Source organism: Heteronotia binoei, chromosome 21 (genome assembly GCF_032191835.1).
Source record: "Heteronotia binoei isolate CCM8104 ecotype False Entrance Well chromosome 21, APGP_CSIRO_Hbin_v1, whole genome shotgun sequence".
NCBI lineage: Eukaryota > Metazoa > Chordata > Lepidosauria > Squamata > Gekkonidae > Heteronotia > Heteronotia binoei.
In genome coordinates this window covers 56,737,858-56,761,822 of record NC_083243.1, presented here as the reverse complement: position 1 = coordinate 56,761,822, position 23,965 = coordinate 56,737,858, and the positions used below count along the sequence as shown (strand labels likewise).

General features: G+C 42.8%; 1 protein-coding gene across 3 annotated transcripts in view; it reads right to left on the bottom strand.

Moving 5' to 3' along the window:
* Nucleotides 1–2,752: 2,752 nt before the first annotated feature.
* SLC25A21 (solute carrier family 25 member 21) overlaps nt 2,753–23,965 on the bottom strand; it is a 588,543-nt gene continuing 567,330 nt past the window's right edge. For 2 of the 3 annotated variants that reach the window (XM_060262736.1, XM_060262737.1), the window contains exons 8-10: nt 16,320–16,501; nt 13,410–13,462; nt 2,753–3,692 (exon numbers count right to left, since the gene is read on the bottom strand). In XM_060262736.1, the coding sequence (XP_060118719.1) occupies nt 3,631–3,692; nt 13,410–13,462; nt 16,320–16,501 (297 nt within the window). In that variant the 3' untranslated portion in view covers nt 2,753–3,630. The remainder of the gene's footprint in view (nt 3,693–13,409; nt 13,463–16,319; nt 16,502–23,965) is intronic. The other variant, XM_060262738.1, reaches the window with a different exon arrangement.

Here is a 23,965-nt window from a genome sequence, read left to right as displayed (position 1 = left end):
ATGTTTTTTGGGTTTTGTTTGAAAGTCACGTGAGTGCTGCGGTTTTCTGGGTTTAAAGTGCAATCCGAACCATTAACACTTTCACAATGCAGCTCTCATATTTTCTTGGCCCTCATGCCTTTTTCAGCACTGCTGGCAGGAGTTCAAGATGGCCTTCTTCCAACTTGAGCGGAGTTCCCCAACACACACTACCCAATTCAAAGGCAGATTGGCAGGGATTGCCCTGACTTGCTGGTTGTTGCCCAAATCCTATCACTCAGGTAGGAAAGGGTAGAGACAAAAAGTACAGTCCGGTTCATGTTTTTAAATGCATTTGCTTGCTTTTGACACAAATAAGTGATGCTGTGCCACTTCAGGAAAAAAACAAACAAACCATAATGTGCTAGGGTGTCTTTACTCAGAGAACAGAGGACCTGCTCTGAAAGAATGTGAGTCCAAAAAAAGAGACCACCATACATGATTCAAATATGTGAACATTCTCCCAGTTGCTCTCAAGAGACCACAGCTCTTTTTTTTTTTAAGGATGCCAATGAGATCTGCTCTCCTTCGTCCAATTAAAATTGAATACATGCTTTAAAAATTGTTTCATGGATTAGAGCGGCATGCAAGAAATCTTTCCAGTTCTGTAACCACATGATGCACCATCAGGACTGACTGAATGCACGCTGGTGCTTGAGGTCAAAAACCCCAATCACAGCACTCCTTTCACTAACACAGATCATTATCTACTAGGCCAGGGGTAGGCAACACCCAGCATATCTGCCAAACAGCAGCACTCCAGACCATTATGCTCAGCATGGCACTTTTCTCCACCCCTTCAGGCAGGAGTGTAGGTGAGCTGGAATGGGCTCCAGTCAGGGCTGGGAGATGGATGGTCAGTTTGGAAGTCAGCAGGATCCCAAGAAGGAATCCTCTCTTGTAGAGCAGTAGTTGTCTAAAATTAGGATTTGGAGTGTGTGCTAGTTGCGACTGAAAGATCAAATGCAGACTCTCCCACTGGCAACCTCATGCCCTACCAGGATTGGTCACAAAGCATCATTTAGGCCCCCCAGAATATATGCAGGTGTTATTTTCATCCATCTACCACAATTGCATTCCTAAATATGTGCAAGGATGGTTCCTGATTGATTGTGCCCCAAAGATCAGATCAGCCTGTCTTCCCTTAAAAGATGTCCCAAATCTGCCTCCTAAGACAGATGCCTCAGCAAAGCATTTATATTGGTCCAGGTCATCTAAAAGCAACATTACAAAGACCCAAAACTGCTTGTAACAACTGCTTAGTACTCAGAAGCTATGTAAGCACAAAGGTAGGACAACTTTTCTTCCCCCACATATATAGTCTTCTGTTAAGCATTTAAGGAAAACTAGAGTCCTAAAGACCACAAAGGTATTCTTAAAATAATAGAAACTACATAGTTTTAGTATTCATGCAAGTTTCTGAAGAGTTTGATAATATATCCCATTGCCTTCAATTTTCAACTGATCTTATTCCCTGAATTTAGAAAAGGAGTTATGGATGACTTGTTCAGGCAACAGCTGCTATGTGAGCTTAAACTCCACTGATTTAATAGGGTTTAAGTGTGCATAATTGTGCACTGGGCAGACACCCACTCAGGATTGCAACTTATATTTTATTCATCAAATATTTCCTTATCAAATATTTATTCATCCTGTCCTGGAATTTATGGCTGCTAATGAAAAGATCTTCAATCATTCACACTCAATTGATATCTTTGTTTTGGGACATACTTCCTAAATTGCTTGACTATTTTTGGTTTCTTCTCACACTCTTATTAAGTAATGTTTTATAGTACTAGTAAGTGACTTATAACACAACCATTGTGTATCTTTGTTCAATCTCTGGATCATGTTTGTGTCTATTTTAATATGTTTCTGGTTTGTGTTTTACATTGTAAGGGCTTTTAAAAAGTTTTTCTTTTTAAAAAACCCTATATTCTTAAAGAAGGTTACAATAACTGGGTAGGTCCATAGTGTATGGAAAAAATCCATTGTATAATCAGACCTTTAATTACCTTTTTCTAGTTCATGCATTTTTCACCTATTATGATGCTAAAAAGAATGGAGCCTTCCATTATATTCTGTGCATCAGCAAATGTTCTTGATGAGCACTAGATTATTTGATCCCCCTCAAGTACATTCACACACACACATACACATTTATGTGGCAGCCCATGTTATATAAAACTCAGAACGCATAAAGAAGCATCAGGAAAATACACATTATATCAGGGGTGTCAAACATGTAACCCTGGGGCTTCTATTAGACCCACAAGCAAGTCTGCTTCTTTCTCCCTCTTGCTTTCTTATATGTCATAGCTTGCTTTGCAAAGCTTGCTCAATCACACAGAAGCTAAAGAGCAAAGCCTCTATTTTCTTCATCAGCTGAAGCTCCTTCCTTGGGGAGGAAGAGGGGGAGAGAGAGCTTGCTTTGCCAGGCTCTCTCAATCGCACAGCACAGCTACTAAGCCAAGCCTCACTTCTATTGGCTGAGGCTCCTCCCCCTCCTCTTCCCCTAGGGAGGGAGGGAAAGAGCCAGAGCTTCCTTTGCCCAGTTCTCTTGATCACATGAGAGAGATGCAAGCACCTTTGCATTTTTCGACACACATGGCCCGGCTCGATAAGGTCTCATTTATGTCAGATCCAGCCCTCATAACAAAATCCATCCCTGCATTAAATGAAATACTCTTTCTTATTGAAATATGTTCTGAATGGAGGGAAACATGTACAAGGATAAAATTCAGTGCATTTAATAAATGATAATTAATATGTCATTAAGGAAAGTACTATTTTCTTTTTTATTGCAAGTTTTAATGTGTTGATTAATCAATTAATTGATCAGTCAACTGATCATCAGGACAATTTTAAACCATGGGATGGTAAATTAAGGACATACATCTATTTCCCCTCCCCCCAGGCTATTTTGGTTGTGACTCATGTTACATGAGTTAAACAGGTATAATACAAATGCTGAGGGCCCCCACTGATGCTTCCTACAAATGCTGCCCTTAGCAATTTTAAGCAAATGTTCATTCCCAGACAGGTTTTGGAACATGATTATGAAGTTTCTGTCCTTCTATAAATGTAAATATTAATCATGACCTTTCTTTTACCAACGAGATGAAACTTTTGCTTATTCAATTGTAAATGATCTTACACATCCTTCAGCATTTCAATATAGAACATAAATAAAGGGTTTGACCAGAGCAACATTAATTGATTAAGCAAAAGGCAGATGGTTCATTAACATCATCATTATTGTTATTAGTATTATCTATGTAACATCATCAATCTGCACAGTATTTTAGAGAGTAACAATCTAAAAATTAAGCATTCTTCAATTAGTTGTACTTTTGCCCTTTTAAAATTCATTTCCCTTTATTAGCTTTGTCTTCCTTTGATGGAATGGCTCATTCCTGGAGTATGACCTCATGATTCAGTAGCTGGGTGCCACCAGCCTTCATTTACTTCCCTGATAGCTGAAAAACAAAGCACATTGCCAGACTACATTTATACATATTACTTATATTTGCTTCCACGTTTATACTTAAACGTAGTTCAAAATTATTAATTGCTTTAAACAGAATGTTGCCTTAGGAATGACACTTCGGATCACCAGTGCTCTTGAAACCATCCATAAGCATATTCATAAACCAGAAGCATCACTGCACCACCTAGAAAAGAAAATATTATTTTGTGAAATTCAACAATTAGCCCTTTTAGGAATTTATACTGCTTACATGGCATTTGACCACTGGAAGTTAGAATCTGATATAAAAATATACAAATATACAAAGGGTTGGGTTTTTTTATATCTGGTCTGTAGCTCTCCTGCTTGTTGCAAAGTGGGGGTGTGGTGAATGAACCCTTCCTGCACCACATACAGTCACACCTGATGCAGGGACATTGTGTGCGTGCAGATGGCCTGATTCATGCTATTTAGAAGAAAGTCCCCTTTTTCTAAAATGGGTGTACATATATATAGCCCTACATGCAAAGCACCATTTAGGGAGGGTTGCAAACTAACACAAAGATGATCCACAGGTGAGTGTATGAACCAAATAATCTTTTTTTGTCTTGCAGCTGAATGCATATGATGTGATTTGGTTAAAAAGGTTAGTGTTTTAGATTACGTGAAAGTTATTGGTAGATCTTCTTCGTGGTCTCTGTGCTTCACACTCATGGGATAGAACGCTTGCGCCGATCCACGAATCGGTACCTAAAAAGCCCGGGATTTTTCCGCGCTCAGCACCAACGGGCATGCGCAGGCGTCCCAGTGCGCATGCTCGCCGGCACCAGCGCGAGGATCCCACCAGTTCCTTTTTGACCGCTGCGCTGAGAGGATCTCCTTTCATGTCCCCGGTCGGTAAAGTAATCTTGGATTGCTTTTTTGCCTTTGTATATAGTCTGTTATTTTCTTCGTGTAGTTAGTTAGTTAGTTGTTAGATAGTTAGCGCTGGTAAAAAAAAAAAGTTTGTTCGACTTGCCCTTCGGGGCTCGGTTCCCCCCCCCCCCCCGTTTTTCCCTCTCAGAGACTTTCCTGGGCGGGTTTTTTTCCTGGACATCTATGGAAAGACGTTGGGGTTTTTTTTAAGAGATGCCGTTCCTGTCGGAAGAAGATTGCCCCCCCCCCCCACGGCCATTCCCTCTGTCTCCTCTGTCTGGGTGAGGGACATCGAGTCGATTCTTGCACTCACTGTTTGAGTTTCTCGAAGCAAACTCATAAGAATCGAGCGGCGAGGCTTTCGGCGGCTTTGGTCAAGTCGGCACTTCGTCCACAGAAAATGGCATCGGGCCCGTCGGTACCAATGGGTGAGGCCACAGCCCCGATGGTCACATCGGCTGAGACTTCGCCGATCAGGACCGAGATGCCAGTCGAGCGTGGGTGTTCCACAAAACGGCCTTCTGAAGGGTCAGTGGACACCCCAGCTAAGAGGCGTCGGGATGATTCGGGGACCTGATCATCCGCGCCGAAGAAGGGGAAATCGAAAGAGAAGTGGAAGAAGATACCATCCCGCACCCCTTTGCCTTCGCATGATGCTTCAACATTGACAGCCCCACCGAGGAAGATCTTGGCGTCCCCGCGTCGTAGTCCTTTGGTGTCGAGAGGCAGTGCTTCACAGCTGTGCCTATTGGCATCGGAGCATGAGATCGACCTGACTCAGCGCTCCTACTCTTTAGGGTCCAGGCGTCGCATTTAGAGTGACTCGGTCTCGGAGGTGGAGGGGTCGGCACCGATGGAGCCTTCAGCACCGATGGATCGGGTGAAAGGCCGGAGAGAGCTGGAACCGACTGCAGTAGCTCATCGCTTCCCACTGCTTCCGCCATGGGAGCAGCACCATTGGCCTCCTTACCCTTATCCTTACTCACTGTACCAATGGTACTCTCCTTGCGAGTTCGCGGACTGGGACCAGCAGTCCAAGGCATCCCACATGTCCAGGCTGTCTCAACATTCTAGACGGCGTCCTTCAGCATCGATTGCTGTCCTGCCTGACAGACGCGGAGTAGTGGTGAAGTCCAACCTCGGTCATTGGGGTCGATCTGGTTGCCCATCAGAGATTCTACTCCGGTGCTCTCAGAATGGTCTCTACAGAGAGTCTTCATTGTCGGACTCCGAGGTCGGTACCGACGATCCGGACCGGGCTTTGGAACCCTCCCTGGTGTCTCATATGGCTGAGGATCTTCTCATCTCACTGTCGGAGGATCTGAAGTCATACGGGGACCTGGTGAAGAGAATTGCACTCTCCCTCTCGCTTCCAGTGTCACAGCCACAGCCCGTTGTAGAAGATAACGTGTTTGACATCATGCAACGGGATACGTCTACAGCGGTTGCCCTGCCAGTGACGAAGGTCATCCTACAGGCGGTGAAGGAGCCTTGGGCGAAGCCTACTTCTACACCCGTGTCATCGCGAAGGTTGGACCATATGTACCGTGTCCAAGAGTCCGGGGCTGAATTCCTCTTCACACACCCAAAGCCAAATTCGGTGGTCGTTTCCTCCTCATCGAAGGCCCGCAAGACGCACTCCTCTCCACCAGACAAGGAGGAAAAGAAGCTGGATAACATCAGGAGGAAGTTCTATTCTGCTGGGGCACTGGGAGTAAAGGTATCTAACTATGCTGTGTGCATGGCTAGATACCAATACTCAGTATGGGAACAGCTAACCCCCCTCCTGTCTTCCCTGAGTGAGAAGAGGTCGGCTGCAAAGAAGTTGCAGAAGGAAGGCTTTGCTGTAGCCAAACAACAAGCTACAAGCGACTACAAGCATGCTGCTCTTTGCTAAGCTGAGGATGAGAGGCCTACAGCTTTGGTTTCTTCGTCTGTTTCGCCCATTACGAGATTCACCTCGAAAGAGGTTTGTAATTCCACCTGTGACACTTCAAACACTGCAATGGTGGAACTCAAAGGACAACATTTGTCAGGGAGCTCCCTTCCATCTACCTGCAGCAACTGTGACTATCACGACAGATGCGTCTTTCTGGGGTTGGGGGGCCCACATGGACCTGAAGCTGACAGCGTGGTTCCTTGACCCTGTGGGTTCTCTAGCAGAGTCCAACATGTTTTCTTGAACAGCAGGAAGCTTTCTACCCGCGCTTCCTATGATAGGAAATGTCAGAGGTTTCTGCAGTTCTTAGTTGATCCCTCAGTTTCACCCCAAGGGGTGGGATTGTCGGTAATTTTTGAGTTTTTGTTATCTCTGGTGGATGCTGGCCTTGTTTTTTCTTCCATCAAGGTTTATTTGGCAGCAATTTCTGCGTTCCATGAACCAGTTGAGGGGCACTCTGTTTTTGCACACCCTCATTCTAAGAGGTTTTTGAAGGGTTTGCTTAGGCTTCATCCTCCATCGAGATCACCCGCACAGTTATGGGATTTGACTTTAGTGCTGGACAGGCTGACTCGACGTCCTTTTGAGCCAATGGCCACATGTCCGTTACAGCTTCTCTCTTGGAAGACTGCTTTTATGGTAGCCATCACATCAGCACGCCATGCAGGGGAGCTCACGGCTACATGTTGTGACTACCCATATCTAGTTTTTCAGGAGGCTGGAGTTTCATTAGCTCCTGATATTTCTTTTCTCCTCAAGGTAGTTTCTCAGTTCCACCTCAACTTGGAAGTTTGGTTGCCCACTTTTCATCCTACACCTTCCTTGGATGAGGAACGTAGGTTGCATGCTCTAGATGTGAAGCGTGCTTTATTGTTTTATTTAAGTCGCTCCAAGAGTTTTCGTAAGGACCAGCAGCTTTTTGTTTCTTATGCTGCTCCTAAATTAGGTTCCAGGATCTTGTCTCAGCGGCTTTCGAAATGGCTCACTGAGGCTATTATTTGTTGGCTAAGAAGCCGTTACCTGGGCCTATTCGTGGACACTCTAGAAGAGCGATGGTGATGTCAGTGGCATTCCTGAAAGGCGTTTCCCTGATGGATGTTTGCAAGGCTGCCACCTGGTCCTCTCCACATGCCTTTATGAAGCACTACGCGCTGAAAGTGTATGCTCAGCAGAGGACTCGTCTGGGAGCTGCGGTGCTGCAAGCTGTTTCTTCTGGTTGACCATCTTCCCACCTCCAGGTATGTCTTGCTTGCTAATCTCCCATGAGTGTGAAACACAGAGACCATGAAGAAGATAGACAGGTTGCTTACCTGTAACTGTAGATCTTCGAGTGGTCATCTGTGAATTCACACTACCCGCCCTCCTTCCCCACTGCTGAAGGTCACCCTCCAGTAGGGGCTTCCAGCGGTCAGGAAGGAACTGGAGGGATCCTCGCGCTGGCACCGGCGAGCATGCACACTGGGACGCCTGCGCATGCCCGTTGGTGCCGAGCAGAAAAAAATCCCGGGCTTTTTAGGTACCGATTCAGGGATCGGCGCAGGCGCTCTATCCCATGAGTGTGAATGCACAGATGACCACTTGAAGATCTACAGTTACAGGTAAGCAACCTGTCTATACTCACTCACCCAGCACCCAGTAATGAAGCATGGGTAAGGAGAAAAATATTCAGAGGCTAAATAGAGGCAAAATAAGAGAGACATATTCAGAGGAAGGATTACAGAGATATACCAGCTATGGCACTAGCACAGTAGACATCAGCCTGCTTTACCAAACACAAAAAATGAATTCCCATTTTAGCCCAGTACAGATGGAAAAAGAGTACAGAATGGAACTTGTGAAGAAGGAAAATGGGACTACACACAGGCAAACTTTCACGCACTGATCAAAATCTATGCTACTTGGATATCACCTAAATCAATGCAAGCTTTCAACAGATGATTCTGACTGTTAGTTTTTGCCGGCTAGAGATTATGCTTTCACAATCTATGAACATAAGAACATAAGAGAAGCCATGTTGGATCAGGCCAATGGCCCATCTAGTCCAACACTCTGTGTCACACAGTGGCCCAAAAAAAATTTATATATATATATTTACACACACACACACACACACACACACTGTGGCTAATAGCCACTGATGGACCTCTGCTCCATATTTTTATCTAAACCCCTCTTGAAGCTGTCTAGGCTTGTAGCCGCCGCCACCTCCTGTGGCAGTGAATTCCACATGTAAACCACCCTTTGGGTGAAGAAGTACTTCCTTTTATCCATTTTAACCTGACTGCTCAGCAATTTCATAGAATGCCCACGAGTTCTTGTATTGTGAGAAAGGGAGAAAAGTACTTCTTTCCCTACTTTCTCCATCCCATGCATTATCTTGTAAACCTCTATCATGTCACCCCACAGTCGATGTTTTTCCAAGCTAAAGAGCCCCAAGCGTTTTAACCTTTCTTCATAGGGAAAGTGTTCCAACCCTTTAATCATTGTAGTTGCCCTTTTCTGGACTTTTTCCAATGCTATAATATCCTTTTTGAGGTGCGGTGACCAGAATTGCACACAGTATTCCAAATGAAACCACACCATCGATTTATACAGGGGCATTATGATACTGGCTGATTTGTTTTCAATTCCCTTCCTAATAATTCCCAACATGGCATTGGCCTTTTTAATTGCAATCACACACTGTCTTGCAATTGGGGTTATCTACCACAACCCCAAGATCTCTCTCTTGGTCAGTCTCTGCCAGTTCACACCCCATCAACTTGTATTTGTAGCTGGGATTCTTGGCTCCAATGTGCATTACTTTGCACTTGGCCACATTGAACCTCATCTGCCACATTGACGCCCACTCACCCAGCTCAACAGATCCCTGGAGAGCCAGTTTGGTGTAGTGGTTAAGTGTGTGGACTCTTATCTGGGAGAACCAGGTTTGATTCCCCACTCCTCCACTTGCACCTGCTAGCATGGCCTTGGGTCAGCCATAGCTCTGGCAGAGGTTGTCCTTGAAAGGGCAGCTGCTGTGAGAGCCCTCTCCAGCCCCACCCACCTCACAGGGTGTCTGTTGTGGGGGTGGAAGGTAAAGGAGATTGTGAGCTGCTCTGAGACTCTTCGGAGTGGAGGGCGGGATATAAATCCAATATCTTCTTCTTCTTCTTCTTTGGAGTGCCTCACAATCCTCTCTGGTTCTCACCACCCTGAACAATTTAGTGTCATGTGCAAACTTGGCCACTTCACTGCTCACTCCCAACTCCAAATCATTTATGAACAAGTTAAAGAGCATGGGACCCAATACCGAGCCCTGCGGCACCCCACTGCTTACCGTCCTCCACTGCGAAGTCTGCCCATTTATACTCACTCTCTGCTTCCTATTAATCAGCCAGTTTTTGATCCACAAGAGGACCTGTCCTTTTACTCCATGACTCTAGAGCTTTCTAAGGAGCCTTTGATGAGGAACTTTATCAAAAGCTTTCTGGAAGTCAAGGTAAACAACATCTATTGGGTCTCCTTTGTCTACATGTTTGTTCACCCCCTCAAAGAACTGTAACAGGTTAGTGAGGCAAGATCTTCCCTTACAGAACCCATGCTGAGTCTTCCTCAATAACCCGTGTTCATTAATGTGCCTACTCATTCTGTCCTTGATAATGGATTCTACCATCTTACAGAACCTATGCTGAGTCTTCCTCAATAACCCGTGTTCATTAATGTGCCTACTCATTCTGTCCTTGATAATGGATTCTACCATCTTTCCCGGTATTGAAGTCAGACTGATTGGCCTGTAATTTCCCGGATCTCCTTTGGAACCCTTTTTAAAGATGGGGGTGACATTTGCTACCTTCCAGTCCTCAGGAACGGAGGCAGATTTCAATGAAAGATTACAGATTTTTGTCAGGAGATTCACAAGTTTAACTTTGAGTTCTTTCAGAACTCTTGGATGTATGCCATCCGGACCTGGTGACTTATTAGTTTTTAATTCGTCTATCAGTTGTAGGACCTCCTCTCTTGTCACCTCAATCTGACTCAGGTCTTTCAACACCCCTTCCAAAATTAGTGGTTCTGGAGCGGGCAAACACTTTTCGTCTTCCACAGTGAAGACAGAGGCTTCAGCTTCTCAGCCATTTCCCTATCCTCCTTCAGTAATCCTTTTACCCCTTGGTCATCCAAGGGCTCCACTGCCTCCCTGGCTGGTTTCCTGCTTCTAATACATTTGAAGAAATTTTTATTGTTGGTCTTTATGTTTTTTTGCAATATGCTCCTCATCGTCCCTTTTTGCCTGCCTGATCACAGTCTTGCATTTGATATGCCACAGCCTGTGTTCCCTTTTATTAATCTCACTTGGACTAGCTTTCCACCTCTTAAATGAGTTCTTCTTACATAAGAACATAAGAGAAGCCATTTTGGATCAGGCCAACGGCCCATCCAGTCCAACACTCTGTGTCACACAGTGGCAAAAAATTTTATATATACACACACACTGTGGCTAATAGCAACTGATGGACCTGTGCTCCATATTTTTATCTAAACCCCTCTTGAAGGTGGCTATACTTGTGGCCGCCACCACCTCCTGTGGCAGTGAATTCCACATGTTAATCACCCTTTGGGTGAAGAAGTACTTCCTTTTATCCATTTTAACCTGTCTGCTCAGCAATTTCATCGAATGCCCACGAGTTCTTGTATTGTGAAAAAGGGAGAAAAGTACTTCTTTCTCTACTTTCTCCATCCCATGCATTATCTTGTAAACCTCAATCATGTCACCCCGCAGTCGACGTTTCTCCTAGCTAAAGAGTCCCAAGCGTTTCAACCTTTCTTCATAGGGAAAGTGCTCCAGCCCTTTAATCATTCTAGTTGCCCTTTTCTGGACTTTTTCCAATGCTATAATATCCTTTTTGTTGTGCGACGACCAGAACTGCACACAGTACTCCAAATGAGACTGCACCATCAATTTATACAGGGGCATTATGATACTGGCTGATTTGTTTTCAATTCCCTTCCTAATAATTCCCAGCATGGCGTTGGCCTTTTTTATTGCAAACGCACACTGTCTTGACATTTTCAGTGAGTTATCTACCATGACCCCAAGATCTCTCTCTTGGTCAGTCTCTGCCAGTTCACACCCCATCAACTTGTATTTGTAGCTGGGATTCTTGGCCCCAATGTGCATTACTTTGCACTTGGCCGCATTGAACCGCATCTGCCATGTTGACGCCCACTCACCCAGCCTCAATAGATCCCTTTGGAGTTCACTTTTACATCGTCCTCAAGGGTACGAACTCATTCCCTGAGGACCAGGAGCTCCTTGCATCGAGCACACACCCAAGACTTCTGTCCTGTGGGCAGATAGTCATACATGTGACACTCAGTGCAAAACACTGGAAAGCCCCCACCCCCCTGCTGGCATGCTACCTTCATGATAGCTTTTTTCAAAAATATACAGTCCCCTTTAAATCCTGTTTGTTTATGTGGCTCCCCTTCTGGAGGATCAATTTACCTTATTGGGAGCAAAAGGAAATTAGGGATCTGGGTTCTTGGTCCTTACAGAGCCCCCAGGCTAAGAGCCACAGGCGCACAAGCTGGCAAGGCGCAGCTTAACAATGCAAAGATGGTGGGGAACACAGCCACTTTTAATCAATCAGCACCAATCACCTTCAATCACCTTCACCTTCAGCCCACTCAACCAAACAAACAGCAGTTCCCCAGCAACCACAACTCAGAATTTTCAGCAGTCACCAAACTCAGCCGCCCTGAGCCACTTGTGGGAAGGGCGGGATACAAATCTTAAATAAATAAATAAATAAAATAAAATAAAAATCTCAGCAACTTCCCCAGCTGTCTCAGCTTATCTCAGAGTTGCTCTGCTCTTTCTCAGACCTCTCTGAAGTTGTTGTGCTGTTGTGCAAAAGTTCCAGACATAATTCCAGAAGGGCAACCATGTTAACCTGCTGCAGCCAAAGTAAACAGGAATCTAGTGGCACTTTAAAGACTAACAATATCTTACTCCAAGAGATATTTTCTTGGACTATAGCCCAGTGTAAGGAGGTCAGAGATGGGCCAGCGGCCATTATTCCAGGCTACTCTTCCCCATGTTTTGATTGTAAAGTGACATACATCTGGAAAATGAAACGTACATGCCATATACAAGACTTGAACTAACATAACATTAAAGAAAAACGACATGGCTACTGTGGTTGAAATGAAATCCTGATCATATTTCTGACAAGGAGGACAGGGTGACCAGATCCTGACTTTTTCCTGCAGCTGTCTTCTATTGGGTTTCTCCCTCCACAACTGGACCCAAATATTGGTGGCTATTCTCTCAATCATTCACTTCCTGTGATTTTCCTCTGTGGATAAGAAAATCCATGAGGTGAATGATTGTTGTGTTCAGTCGCACGGGCGAGTCTGACTCTTTGCAACCCCATGGACAAAGTCACATCAGGCCCTCCTGTCTTCCACCGTCCTCCGAAGTCTGCTCAAATTCATGTTAGTTACATCAGTAACGCTGTCCAGCCATCTCATCTTTTGCTGTCCCTTTCTTTTGCCTTCTGTCTTTCCCAGCATCAGGATCTTTTCCAGTGAATGCTCCCTTCTCATTTGGTGGCCAAAGTATTTGAGCTTCAGCTTCAGCATATGACCTTCCAGGAAACAGTTAGGATTGATTTCCCTTAGGACTGGCTGATTTGGTCTTCTTGCAGTCCAAGGGACTCTCAAGATTCTTCTCCAGCACCACAGCTCAAAAGGTGAATGATTACAGTAACACAATATCCAACCATGTGTTTATCCGCTCTATGTCTATGTTACAGTTTGAGTTGTGAGAGAAGGAACACAAAGGTCTCAATAGAAATAAAGCATTAAGAGAAACCTTTTCAACAACAGCTTAATTTCAGTATTAAGTTTGTTGTTGTTGGGTATTTGTTTTTTGTGGGTCTTAAGATATGGTAAAAGATATTATTCAGTTTATTTTTAAATTAAATTTGATTTTTATATTGCCCATTCCCTGTAAACAAGGCTTGGGGTGGTGTAAAACAATATCAAGACAATAACAATATCAAAACAATAATTGAGTAAAATTACCTGGGCCTAGTCTCATTATCTTAGGGACCAGTCCTTTGTACAAAGCTAGAAATCTGTGGAAAAAAGATGATGGAGAATATTCTTAGTTATTGGTTTATATGTATTAAAATCATTTGGACAACGCACAAAAAACCAGTTATGTGAAGTAATATATATTTTGGCAATACAAAATATCTTAATTCTAAATGGGGCTGATTAATGTTCAGCTACAATAGCAAAGCTGGAATCTTTCCAGTCAAAGCATTCTTTTAATTTATGAAACACCTTGATCATAGCAATTGGGCTACATATATTTAGCCACAGCTATTCTTAAAAAAAGGCTGCTAGTGCTAAATACGCATAAAAAGTATTTACAAATAAACATTCTAGGATGTTGCTTCCAGATCTGGTGAAAGGAGTGCTGACTCTCAAAAGCTTATATCCTGGAAATCTTGTTGGTCTATAAGGTGCTAGTGGACTTGAATATTGCTTTAATAGGAATCATACTTTTGAGATACAGACCGATTCCCCACTAGCCTTGTCCCAGACTCACGCTCCTCTTCTCCATGGGGCTTCCTTCTGATTTTGCACAAGCTGCCCCAGGGCTGCAACTTGCTCTGCCTCTTTCATGTGGTAAGCAGAAACTGGTTTTTTAGAGGATCTTGCTTGATGCATGAAAGCGGTGAAGTGAGTTGCAGCCCTGGGGCAGCTTGTGCAAAATCAGAAGGAAGCCCCGCGGAGAAGAGGAGCGTGAGACCAGGACAAGGCTAGTGGGGAACTGGTCACAGTGTTCTGTGGTTTGGTAGAAATGTACCCAAAATACAGTGTAAAATCCTATGCATTCTAAGCCTATAGAAAACAATGGATGTAGACTGAAATACTGCATATTGATTGGACTATTGAAAATGTTGACATTCTCATATTTTCTCTATCAAAATATTCAAAAAATCACAGAAAAAGAAAGAATGCCAAATCCAATCCAATTGCTTTCTGTATTAATGCACTTTACAAACCAGGCTGGAAATGTAGACAATTAGGAATGTTTTTTGATCTGTCCAAAGATGCCTGCTCTCTTTTAGCATAATCTCCTATAATAAATTATGTGCCATCAAGTTGAAACTGACTCATGGTGACCCCAGGGCCATGGGGCTTTCAAGGCAAGAGAGGAGCAGAGGTGGCTAGTCATTGTCCTCTCTGCTTAGCAAGATCTCCCACGCAAGTACTAACTGTGGCCAACACTGCTTAGCTCCCCAGCTCTGATAAACTTGGTCTAAGCTGGGTTAGTCAGGCTGCTATGATTTCAACTACTTGATTGAAAAATATTCCTAGGCTGGCACTGGGCGAATTCAAACCTTTAAGTGGGGATTTTTAGAATCAGTCATAACTGCTCTATTTTTCATTGTGCTATTCTTTGGTTATATCATGGGATTCTAATAGTGAACAGGGTTTTCTTATAATTGCATAAGAGGGAGAATATCTGTGCATGTTGCTTGGTGAGTGGAGTCAGGTCTTTTGGTGCAATCTGAACTAGGGTTTCAAAATCTGTGTTGGAAAATACCTGGAGACTTTGGGGGTGGAGCTGGGAGAGGGTGGGGTTTGGGGAAGGGAGGGGCCTACGCATGGTACAGTGCCATATAGTCCACCCTTCAAAGCATCCATTTTTACCAGGGGAGCTGATTTCTGCCAACTGGATATCAGTTGTAAAAGCAGGAGATCTCCAGGCCCCACCTGGAGCCTAGCAACCCTAAAACCACTGATAATGTATCTCCCCCTATATTTGCAATGGCAATACTAGCATACCTAGAAAGCTGCAAAGGCATAATATGTCAGTCTGTCAGAGAAAGAAAAAACAAAAGGCCACTGTTATCTTACAGACTAACATTTATTTCTATATATGAGCTTGTTACTACAGCTCACTTCTTCAAGTATCAGAGGAAGTGAGCTGTGACTCATGAAAAAGTTCATATTGGGGAAAAAAAGTCTTTAAGGTGCTTTGTTTTATTATACCTGGCAAGTGGCAGAACTATACAGGTCCATGCCACCAGACAGGTCAACTGGATGGTTTATTGATTTAGAATTTTTTTATGCTGCCTCTCCAGGAACCTGCCCAAGATGGTTTACAAAATAAATAATAACAAAACATTAAAAGATATTAATAAAAACTCAGCTCAACATAAAAATGTCAGCCGTAAAAACAGACAGTTTCCAGACTAAAATACTATTTAAAAGAAATAGTGACCAAAAATGTTTTGGCCTGGCACCTAAAAATAAGCAACATATGTGCCAGGTGAGCCTCAAAGAGAAAGGCATTTCATAAGCGAGGTGCCAGTACTGAAAAAGCATCGTCACTTGTTGCCTGCCTCACCTTTGAAGGAGGAGCACCTGCTTGCGAGGCAGATCTTAGCTGGCAAGTGAGACAATAACAATATGGGAGGAGGCTTTTTAAAGAGAGATTTCTCCTTAGCTCCTCAGTTTATAAGACCTATCTGGAATTATCAACTGCTCTACTCTGGTTTGGCCATAAGATTCTCCCACCCCCCCATAATGCACTTTTCTCTGTGAGTTCCTTAGCAGGTCAATTGCAACACAGCAACTACATAATGGATAGCTTGCTTTTTAAATTATGCCACTAAAAAGGAAGTTTGGAAGAAATCTGCAGGTACCCCAAAATTATTTTCTTTGGGTACTGTTTTAGAGCAATGTGACAATGATTTTGTAAATGAAAGTCCAGAAAACTCAGATGATGGAAGATATTTTCTTGTAATTGTTCTTTGCACGTTTCTGAAACTCTCAGCATTCCTGATTTGTAGGCACTATGCAGGGTTGTTTTTATTGGCCTCATCAAATCTGAAATATAACAATGTGCTTTTATGGACTCCTATGAACAAACCAGAGGTCTGGATATTTATGACAGAAATAAGAATGCTTTACCCTTCTTCTTTATAGACCGTTTCCATAGTTTTAAAACAGGTTCTGTACTTGATCTCTCCAGGAACTGGCTGCGGTCCCTGAATCCTACTTTTTGCAACATCAAATGGGATATTAATAACTGAAGCTATTGTTCCTGAAACTAGTCCGATTGCAAATTTTCTCAGAAACTCCAAGGCTGGATCCTAGAGAAATAAACAAACAAGACTGAGACTGCAAGAAGAAAAGAAAGAAACTAAAAAGAGAACAGGAGCACCTCAATTGGTTAAAGACTATAAAGTAATATGCATTCAATCAGAATGCTTGCACGACACGACACACTCCTGTTATTCTAGCGGAACACATTAGGATTTCCTACACTGGGGCTTGTTTTCCTGACAATCCTATTGGCTATGTTTTTACACATGGTCTAAATTGCTGAAGTACACATTTCCTCACACAGGATTTATAAACACAGTTCATAAAGCAAGACTGGTACGGGCATATGGGGATGATTTGTATAATTGGGCTTCACAATGTACTTAGTATTACTGTATCAAAACGGGAGAAATCCAAGCACACTATTAGCTAATTGGCCAGAATATTTTACAAATGACAGCAACTTCCACCATGAAGCCTACTAAAATGCTCATTTGTGTGTTAGACCCCCAAATGTTAAATTAAATAAAGACTAATCTCAGTCTGCCGCTTTCCCCTCCAGGTTTTTTACATTTAGTTTCACGTGTCGCTGATGCGCTGGGCTAAGCAGCACTTGGCTTCCTGCTATTAACAATCCAGCAGTGGCGCAACTGCAAAGCAGACTTCTGCACTCCATGCATTATAAACAGGAGTAACTCACTAAGCTAATTGGCTGAAGAATTTACAACACATTGTTCCCCAAGCCCACTCTTTGGCCGGGGCTAAAAAGGTAGAGGCTGGTTGTAAAGCCAACCCCAAAACAACATTTTTCTGTATGAGCTGAGACAATCCAACTGTGTTCATTTTTCCTCAGACAGCCTTCCTACCCAGGTACCCTCCAGCACATCAAAGCATGCAATTAGTTTATTTGGAAGTGAAATTTTCCTTAATAAAGTCTAATCCCATGTGGGCAAACATTGGAAGTTGCAGCGAACCTTGCCATATGCATTTCCCAGCTCGTTTAAATGAGTTTAAAAATTCTCCTCCTCCTGTTTTTATCCTGTAGGAGCAAGTAACCCCCCCGAAAAAAATATTAAATGATGCTTTGCAGACAAACCCACAACACTTTGACAAGAATAAATCAGGTATAAAATCCACATGCAGGATTAGGTTAGAGTCAGTATTGTCTTTAATACTGAAAAACTGGACAAGTTAAGTTTTATTTATTTACTTGCAGTCTACCTTTCTTGCTGAGAGTCAAGGTGGACAACAAAATCAGAAAACAATGCAATAAAAAGTACACCATAAACAATGGAAAAACTGGAACACCAACATTAGAAGACAATGCACTAAAAACAAGACAGTACATACAATAAACAGTGTAATGAAAAGGAATTCTGTTCCCTCAATAAAAGCATCCTCCTAAATAATTACTACAACACTTTTCTCTTTGTATAGATGTCAACCTTAAAAACAACTAAGGTAATCAAATATTGCCATTTAAATATTCCCATGTATTGAATACAGCAGGAGTAATTCTCTGCAGGTACATTCATGGCAACCATTAGGATAAACCAGCAAAGCTTTTGCATCTATTTCAGCCTTTTAGTGTTTCTGGGTTCAGTTCAGGACCCCATTATTGCTTCTTGGGATTAGCTGCCTCCTGTCCTCAAAATCCTATGCAGGTGTCACTATCCTCAAACTATACCCCTTTGATCTGAGTGCAATTCTCTTTACCAGTTGAACTGGAATGTGCTTCCTAAGAGTGGTAAAGCTGCAGTACTGCAATTGGAGCCCTCTGCTCATGACCTGAGTTTGATCCCAGTGGAAGCTGGTTCAGGTAGCCAGCTCCAGGTTGACTCAGCCTTCCATCCTTCCAAGGTCGGTAAAATGAGTACCCAGCTTGCTGGGGGGGAAGTGTAGATGACTGGGGAAGGCAATGGCAAACCACCCCATAAAAAGTCTGCCATGAAAATGTTGTGAAAGCAACATCACCCCAGAGTCGAAAACGACTGGTGCTTGCACAGGGGACTACCTTTTACCTTTTTAAGATCTACTTACTGCTGAAATGCTAAACAGGTGACTGGATTGTACCACACTTCTCTTCAAGAGAATGTTTTGCAAGGAGCATTCAGCCATGTGACTTGCAGTCATAGTGAAGCCCAGATTCAGGTTTATTCCCTCAAGGAAAACTAGGTCCAGGTATGTGAAAAAGAAAATTTGTATACATGAAGTAGCTTGCTAGGCTAACACAACAAATGCACACAAATAATAGTATGATACATGTGGAAACACTATTATGTGCAACAATTGCATATGTTTCCCAGCACACACACAGAGCATCTGCATGAGTATTTCATGGTATTCTTTCCCCCCCCCAAAAAAAATGTTTGCTATGCAGGCATGTACAAAAGTGTGATTAGTTTCAGTGAAATCTGCTTCCATTTAAGCATCTTTAGGATCCCAGATTAATACACAGCATTGCCAATATACTGCAAAGAAGGATCTACTGGACCTTGAACAATTAGTAAAATAAATAAACCACAGGAAAAACAAAGTTAAATCAATTGCACACCGGTTTGTTGTTAAATACAGATGCACAAAATTTAATGCCGAGTGACCAGTTCCCTCTGATTCACTCAGAGACTGTGAGTCGTTTGTTATAGTAAAAACTACACATTTGAACATTTATTTTGCAGTCTGAACACTTCTGGCCAACACATGTCATTTCTATGATTTGGGCAATCAACATAAAAGAATTATTGATTTTGGCAAATGTTACAAACAATGCTAATCAAGGTGCAAATTTAATGCACAGTTAACACTGTCGAAAGCTAAAAGGCTCATATGCTCATTTCAATACATTTCCCAGCTTACTTTGCAGACAGTATGAAACATATGCACAGTCAGAAGGCTTATACAATCAAGAGATGCAATTTTAAAATACAAGTTATTGTTAATATTATAGACTCTCTTTTGAGGTTTACTCCAGGAAGCATGTGAAGCAGACCATTTTAAAAACAATTACAACCCTAATCTTTTGAGCTCTGAATGGAAAGCTTTTCCTTCCTATCAAGCACAAGACAGAAAAGCACTTCCCTTTAATTTCTGAAAAAATATTAGATCAGATTTCAACTGATTATTACTCATAGCCCTTCTTTATATGTTATAGTGGTGCCTAGAGTTCAGGAAAATGAAAGACATTCTGCATTGGGACTCAAAGAAGGCTGATTTGTTTCACATTAAAGTCACTGGAAAAGATTCTGGAAGAGAGTTAGGAATGCCCCAGCTGGGAAGCTGATATACTCATGGTTTGCAACATTTACCTGAACATTGTGGCAAAGTGTGTCACCCCCCCCCCCCCCAGTAGCTGTTTCCCAGATAATTACTTTTGCCTTCCAGAAGAAACTCTTCTCACCTACATGTTCTTAGGACTGATTGACATGCTACCAGAACGGCACAGTTACTGCTTCCATAATCTGGATTCCACACACAGCTCCAGTAACATTTGAACAACAGAGTTTCATGGAGGAGGGGGATATTACATGGCAAAGTTCCACATGAGCCCTTGGTGATATCTTATCCAGCTACAGTGGGATGCTTTAACCACATTTCTCTTTAACGTAGGAATCAGCCTTGGAAGTCCAACCCAAGGTCTTGATCTCACAGTCATTGGACAGTTATAATACTGTCCTCTCTAAGCACCAAGCATGCCATCTAGTCACCAGATTTGTTCAGGTTTGAACACAAGACGCTTAAAGCTAGGAATACGATAAAACAAACATGTCAGCATCAGCGTCAGTTTTGGCTTGCAGAAGCTACATTATAATCTGTCAGAAGCTCGTAAGTCAAAATAAACCCATGGGTAACCAAGTCTTCAGGTTAAAACTGAGAAAAGAAAACTTCAAGTTAGGACAGGATGTACAGCAGAAAGAACCAAAGATGCATACTTTGGCCTGGTTCAGACATGCAAAAGGAAGAGGTGGCAGTGAAATACCAGAGCCCTGCGGTGGTAAAAGGGACTGCCCCACTTCAAGCTGCAGGTGATAGATTCTGGCTTTGAATACTCCTTCACATACAAACTTTTTTCAAATAGAAAACTAGCAATACATGGAGAAAGTTTCCCCCTTCACTTTGTGTTCACCAGCAGTCTGAAACTGCGCAGCTATTCTAATACCACATTCCTTTGCACATGTGAACCAGGTCTGAGGCATAATTGGGAAGTTAGGTAGGTTGTAGAAAGATAGAACAGAGAAGAAAAGAAGGCTCTATAAAATCAGCATATATATTAAATCTACAAAAATAAGAACACTGCAGAGGTAGAATGTCCACTCTGTTCAGGTTGTTTTGAAATTAAAGGTGCCTAGCATGATGCTCAGGTTTAATGAAAACCCAAGCGTACCAGAATGAACATCCCACCCCAGGCAACAAATTGACAAATAAGATCCAGTCTAACTAAATGTAAAATAATATGCATGGGGGAATTTTCTCCCCACAAGGATTTTTGTCTATTTAGGAAAGAGAATTTGAAGTTGGAACACATGAAGCTGCCTTATACTGAATCAGACTATTGGTCCCTCAGGATCAGTATCTTCAACTCAACTGGCAGTAGGTCTCTATGATTTCTGGTAGAAGTCTTTCACATCACCTGATCCTTGGAGATGCCAGGGATAGAATCTAAGACCTTCTACTTGCCAAGCAGATGCTCTGAGCCATGCATGCTCTGAGCCACTAGGAAGTGCACCTGAAAATAAATCAATATTTTTCACTTTCATATTTCAGAGGGAGAATAAATACTGATATTTGATTGTATTTGGCCCCCCTGGGTATTGTTTTTGGATTTGAGTTCAGGTTTTTCTGGGGTTCTGGAATTTGGGTTCCATTATTCCTTATGGGGGCCTTTTCCCAGGGGGGCTGGAGTGGCTGTTTTCAACCAAATGACTTCAAAACCACAGAGGAGCTAGTGCAGTCTGTGAAGAAAAATAAAAAGAAGGGAAAAAGAAAAGAAAAATTGAAAAAGAAAAAGAAGAAAATGAAAAAGAAAAAGAAGAAAAAAGAAGAAGAGGAGGAGATCGGATGCCCTTTACTACCCAAAGGAGACTCAGAGTTGCTTACAATCTTCTTTCCTTTCCCCTCCCTACAACAGACACCCTGTGAGGTAGGTGGAGCTGAGGGAGCACTGACAGAAACTGCTCTTGAGAGGAACAGCTCTGCAAGAACTTGTAATTGACTTAAGGGCCCTGTTCAGATGCACAGTATAATCAGATGTCGCTGCTGTTTCCTTCCGGATTTAAAGTGGCTGATCAGACAGCAACATCTGCCTCCCGGTATTAACTCATGGTAGTCCCCCAAACCTTCTTGGAACAGGATTATTTTGTTACCTGCTCCTTTGCAATGTTTTTTGAGTTTTTTGGTTTCACCTCATAGTTTTCTCGTCTGGATAGTTCTGCTGTGATATGAACCAACTTCTGGATGTCTGAAGGCTGTCCCAGAGCAAAAGGAGCCTCAGACATCCAGTTTATGGTCACCATTTTTTTTACTACTTAGTGATATGCACATAACCACATAACCACATAATGTTTTAACCTATGCGCATAATGTGTGCATGCACATAATGAATGCATGTGCATAATGTGTGCATGCGCATAATAGTGGAGGAAAAAAAGAACTTCATGGTGCCATCGTGTGGACGGCAGAAGACGATTCCATCGCAGAGTGATTTGAATTGCAGTATGGCAGTCTGATCGATAATATCTGTAACAAAGATATTTGGAACACAACCTGGTCAGTTTAACATGGATTCAACATGCTGTGTGAACAGGACCAAGGTCACATCAGCAGGTGCATGTGAACGGAGTGGGGTGTCAAACAGGTCCTTTTCACATTGCTTTTATATTCTGGATGGTACCAGTCATTGGGCTAGTTCTGAATAAAGTGATATAAGGATGGGTCTTTCACACAGCTAATTACCTTCAAGGGCCCATTTCTGAAGCGAACTTGCCATTTCACAAAGTGCTACTTCCCATTCCTGCTCACCCATGATAGCCTTTGGAGATTTTTTTTTTTTGAAAGCTGTAATAGGATTGCTGTGATGATAAAAAGGCAGAGCAATGTATCGCCATGGCGATCCCAAAAAGAACTGTGGTATCTGCAATACCCCCTCCCCAGCCTTCAATTGCAGCAGAGAAACAGAAAAGAGGGGGGAAATCCACTTTCTCTTGAGGTCTCTCTTTCTCTCTTTTGGGAAGAGAGTGGGGGAAACAACTCTATCTGCTCAGGGATCCCATTACAGCCTTCAAACACACACACACGCACGCGCGCACACACACACACAGCTGAAGATCTCAGCATTACAGGAAGCAGTCAGAAGAAGGGTGCGAAAAACCAGTTACAAGAGGAAGCGCATTGGGATTTTACACAGCCCACCATAGCCATTCAGAAATGGAAGATGGAATTGAAAATGGAAGAAAGCTGTTTTCAGCTAAAATGCTGAACCAGACGCAAATGGGATTGTCTGAAAAGGTAAAAAATAAGCCATCATCAACCAGTTACTAAAATGGATGTCTGAAATGTCAAAAATATCCCGTCAGTGACCAGTTCCTGAAGTGGGATATATAGGCTGTCTGAAAAGCTTCTCCATTCTCCCAGATAAGAATCCATGCACTTAACTACTATGCCAAACCATACCCAAGTTTCAAGTGAATGGGAACCAAGGTGAATTGGACCAGTTCTACAAGTCCCTGAACAATGTGCCCTATGCTTGGCTTACCAATGTGCCCTATGCTCAGAACAGCCTTCCCTGGCCTGTGTGAGACATATGTCAGCTGTGAGCCTCTGTTTTGGGTCTGGGTCTGGGCAAGCCAGCTATTAGATGCCATCCCATTGCCCAGGAAACATGTAAAAGGGGAATGAAACAGGCCTGGGATCCTTAAAATGCCAGCACTGGATATTCCTGAATATTTCTGGAAATATACTGGACACAACTACCAGAATTCCCAAGAATCCCAAATATTGCTTCAGATACTCAAATATTCTCAGAAATACCAATAAGGTAATTCTCAGGTATATATTCAGACCAGATATATCCAAGTGCATGTCCCTCATCCTGACCTTTCTGCTGGTGGCCTTCTTCCTCTGCCTTCATAATATCTTCAGAATAGAGAGAATAATTTTGGCCTGACTTGCAGGGCCGTTGTTATGATAACAAAGTACATGAAACACTTCAGACACTGCAAGTGCTCTGCAAATGACTATCAAGTTTCCACTCCATCCTTAAAGTCTCCCTTCCTGAATTCTATAACACTAAGCTTTCAGGGATGATAATCAGACCAGTTCCTATGTCCCCATTCCCTTTTCCCTTTAACTGACTCTAAATTACTTCCAATGTTCTGTGCTCCTGGAGCACCCTAGATCAGGGTGTGTGTGTGTGTGGGGGGGATTTTTATTTTGCTTAAGTTACAAAATCCCATTTTCCTTCTTACTCAGGAAGCCCCCAAAGTATGTATAAACTATTACCAGGTATGTGGGTGGCC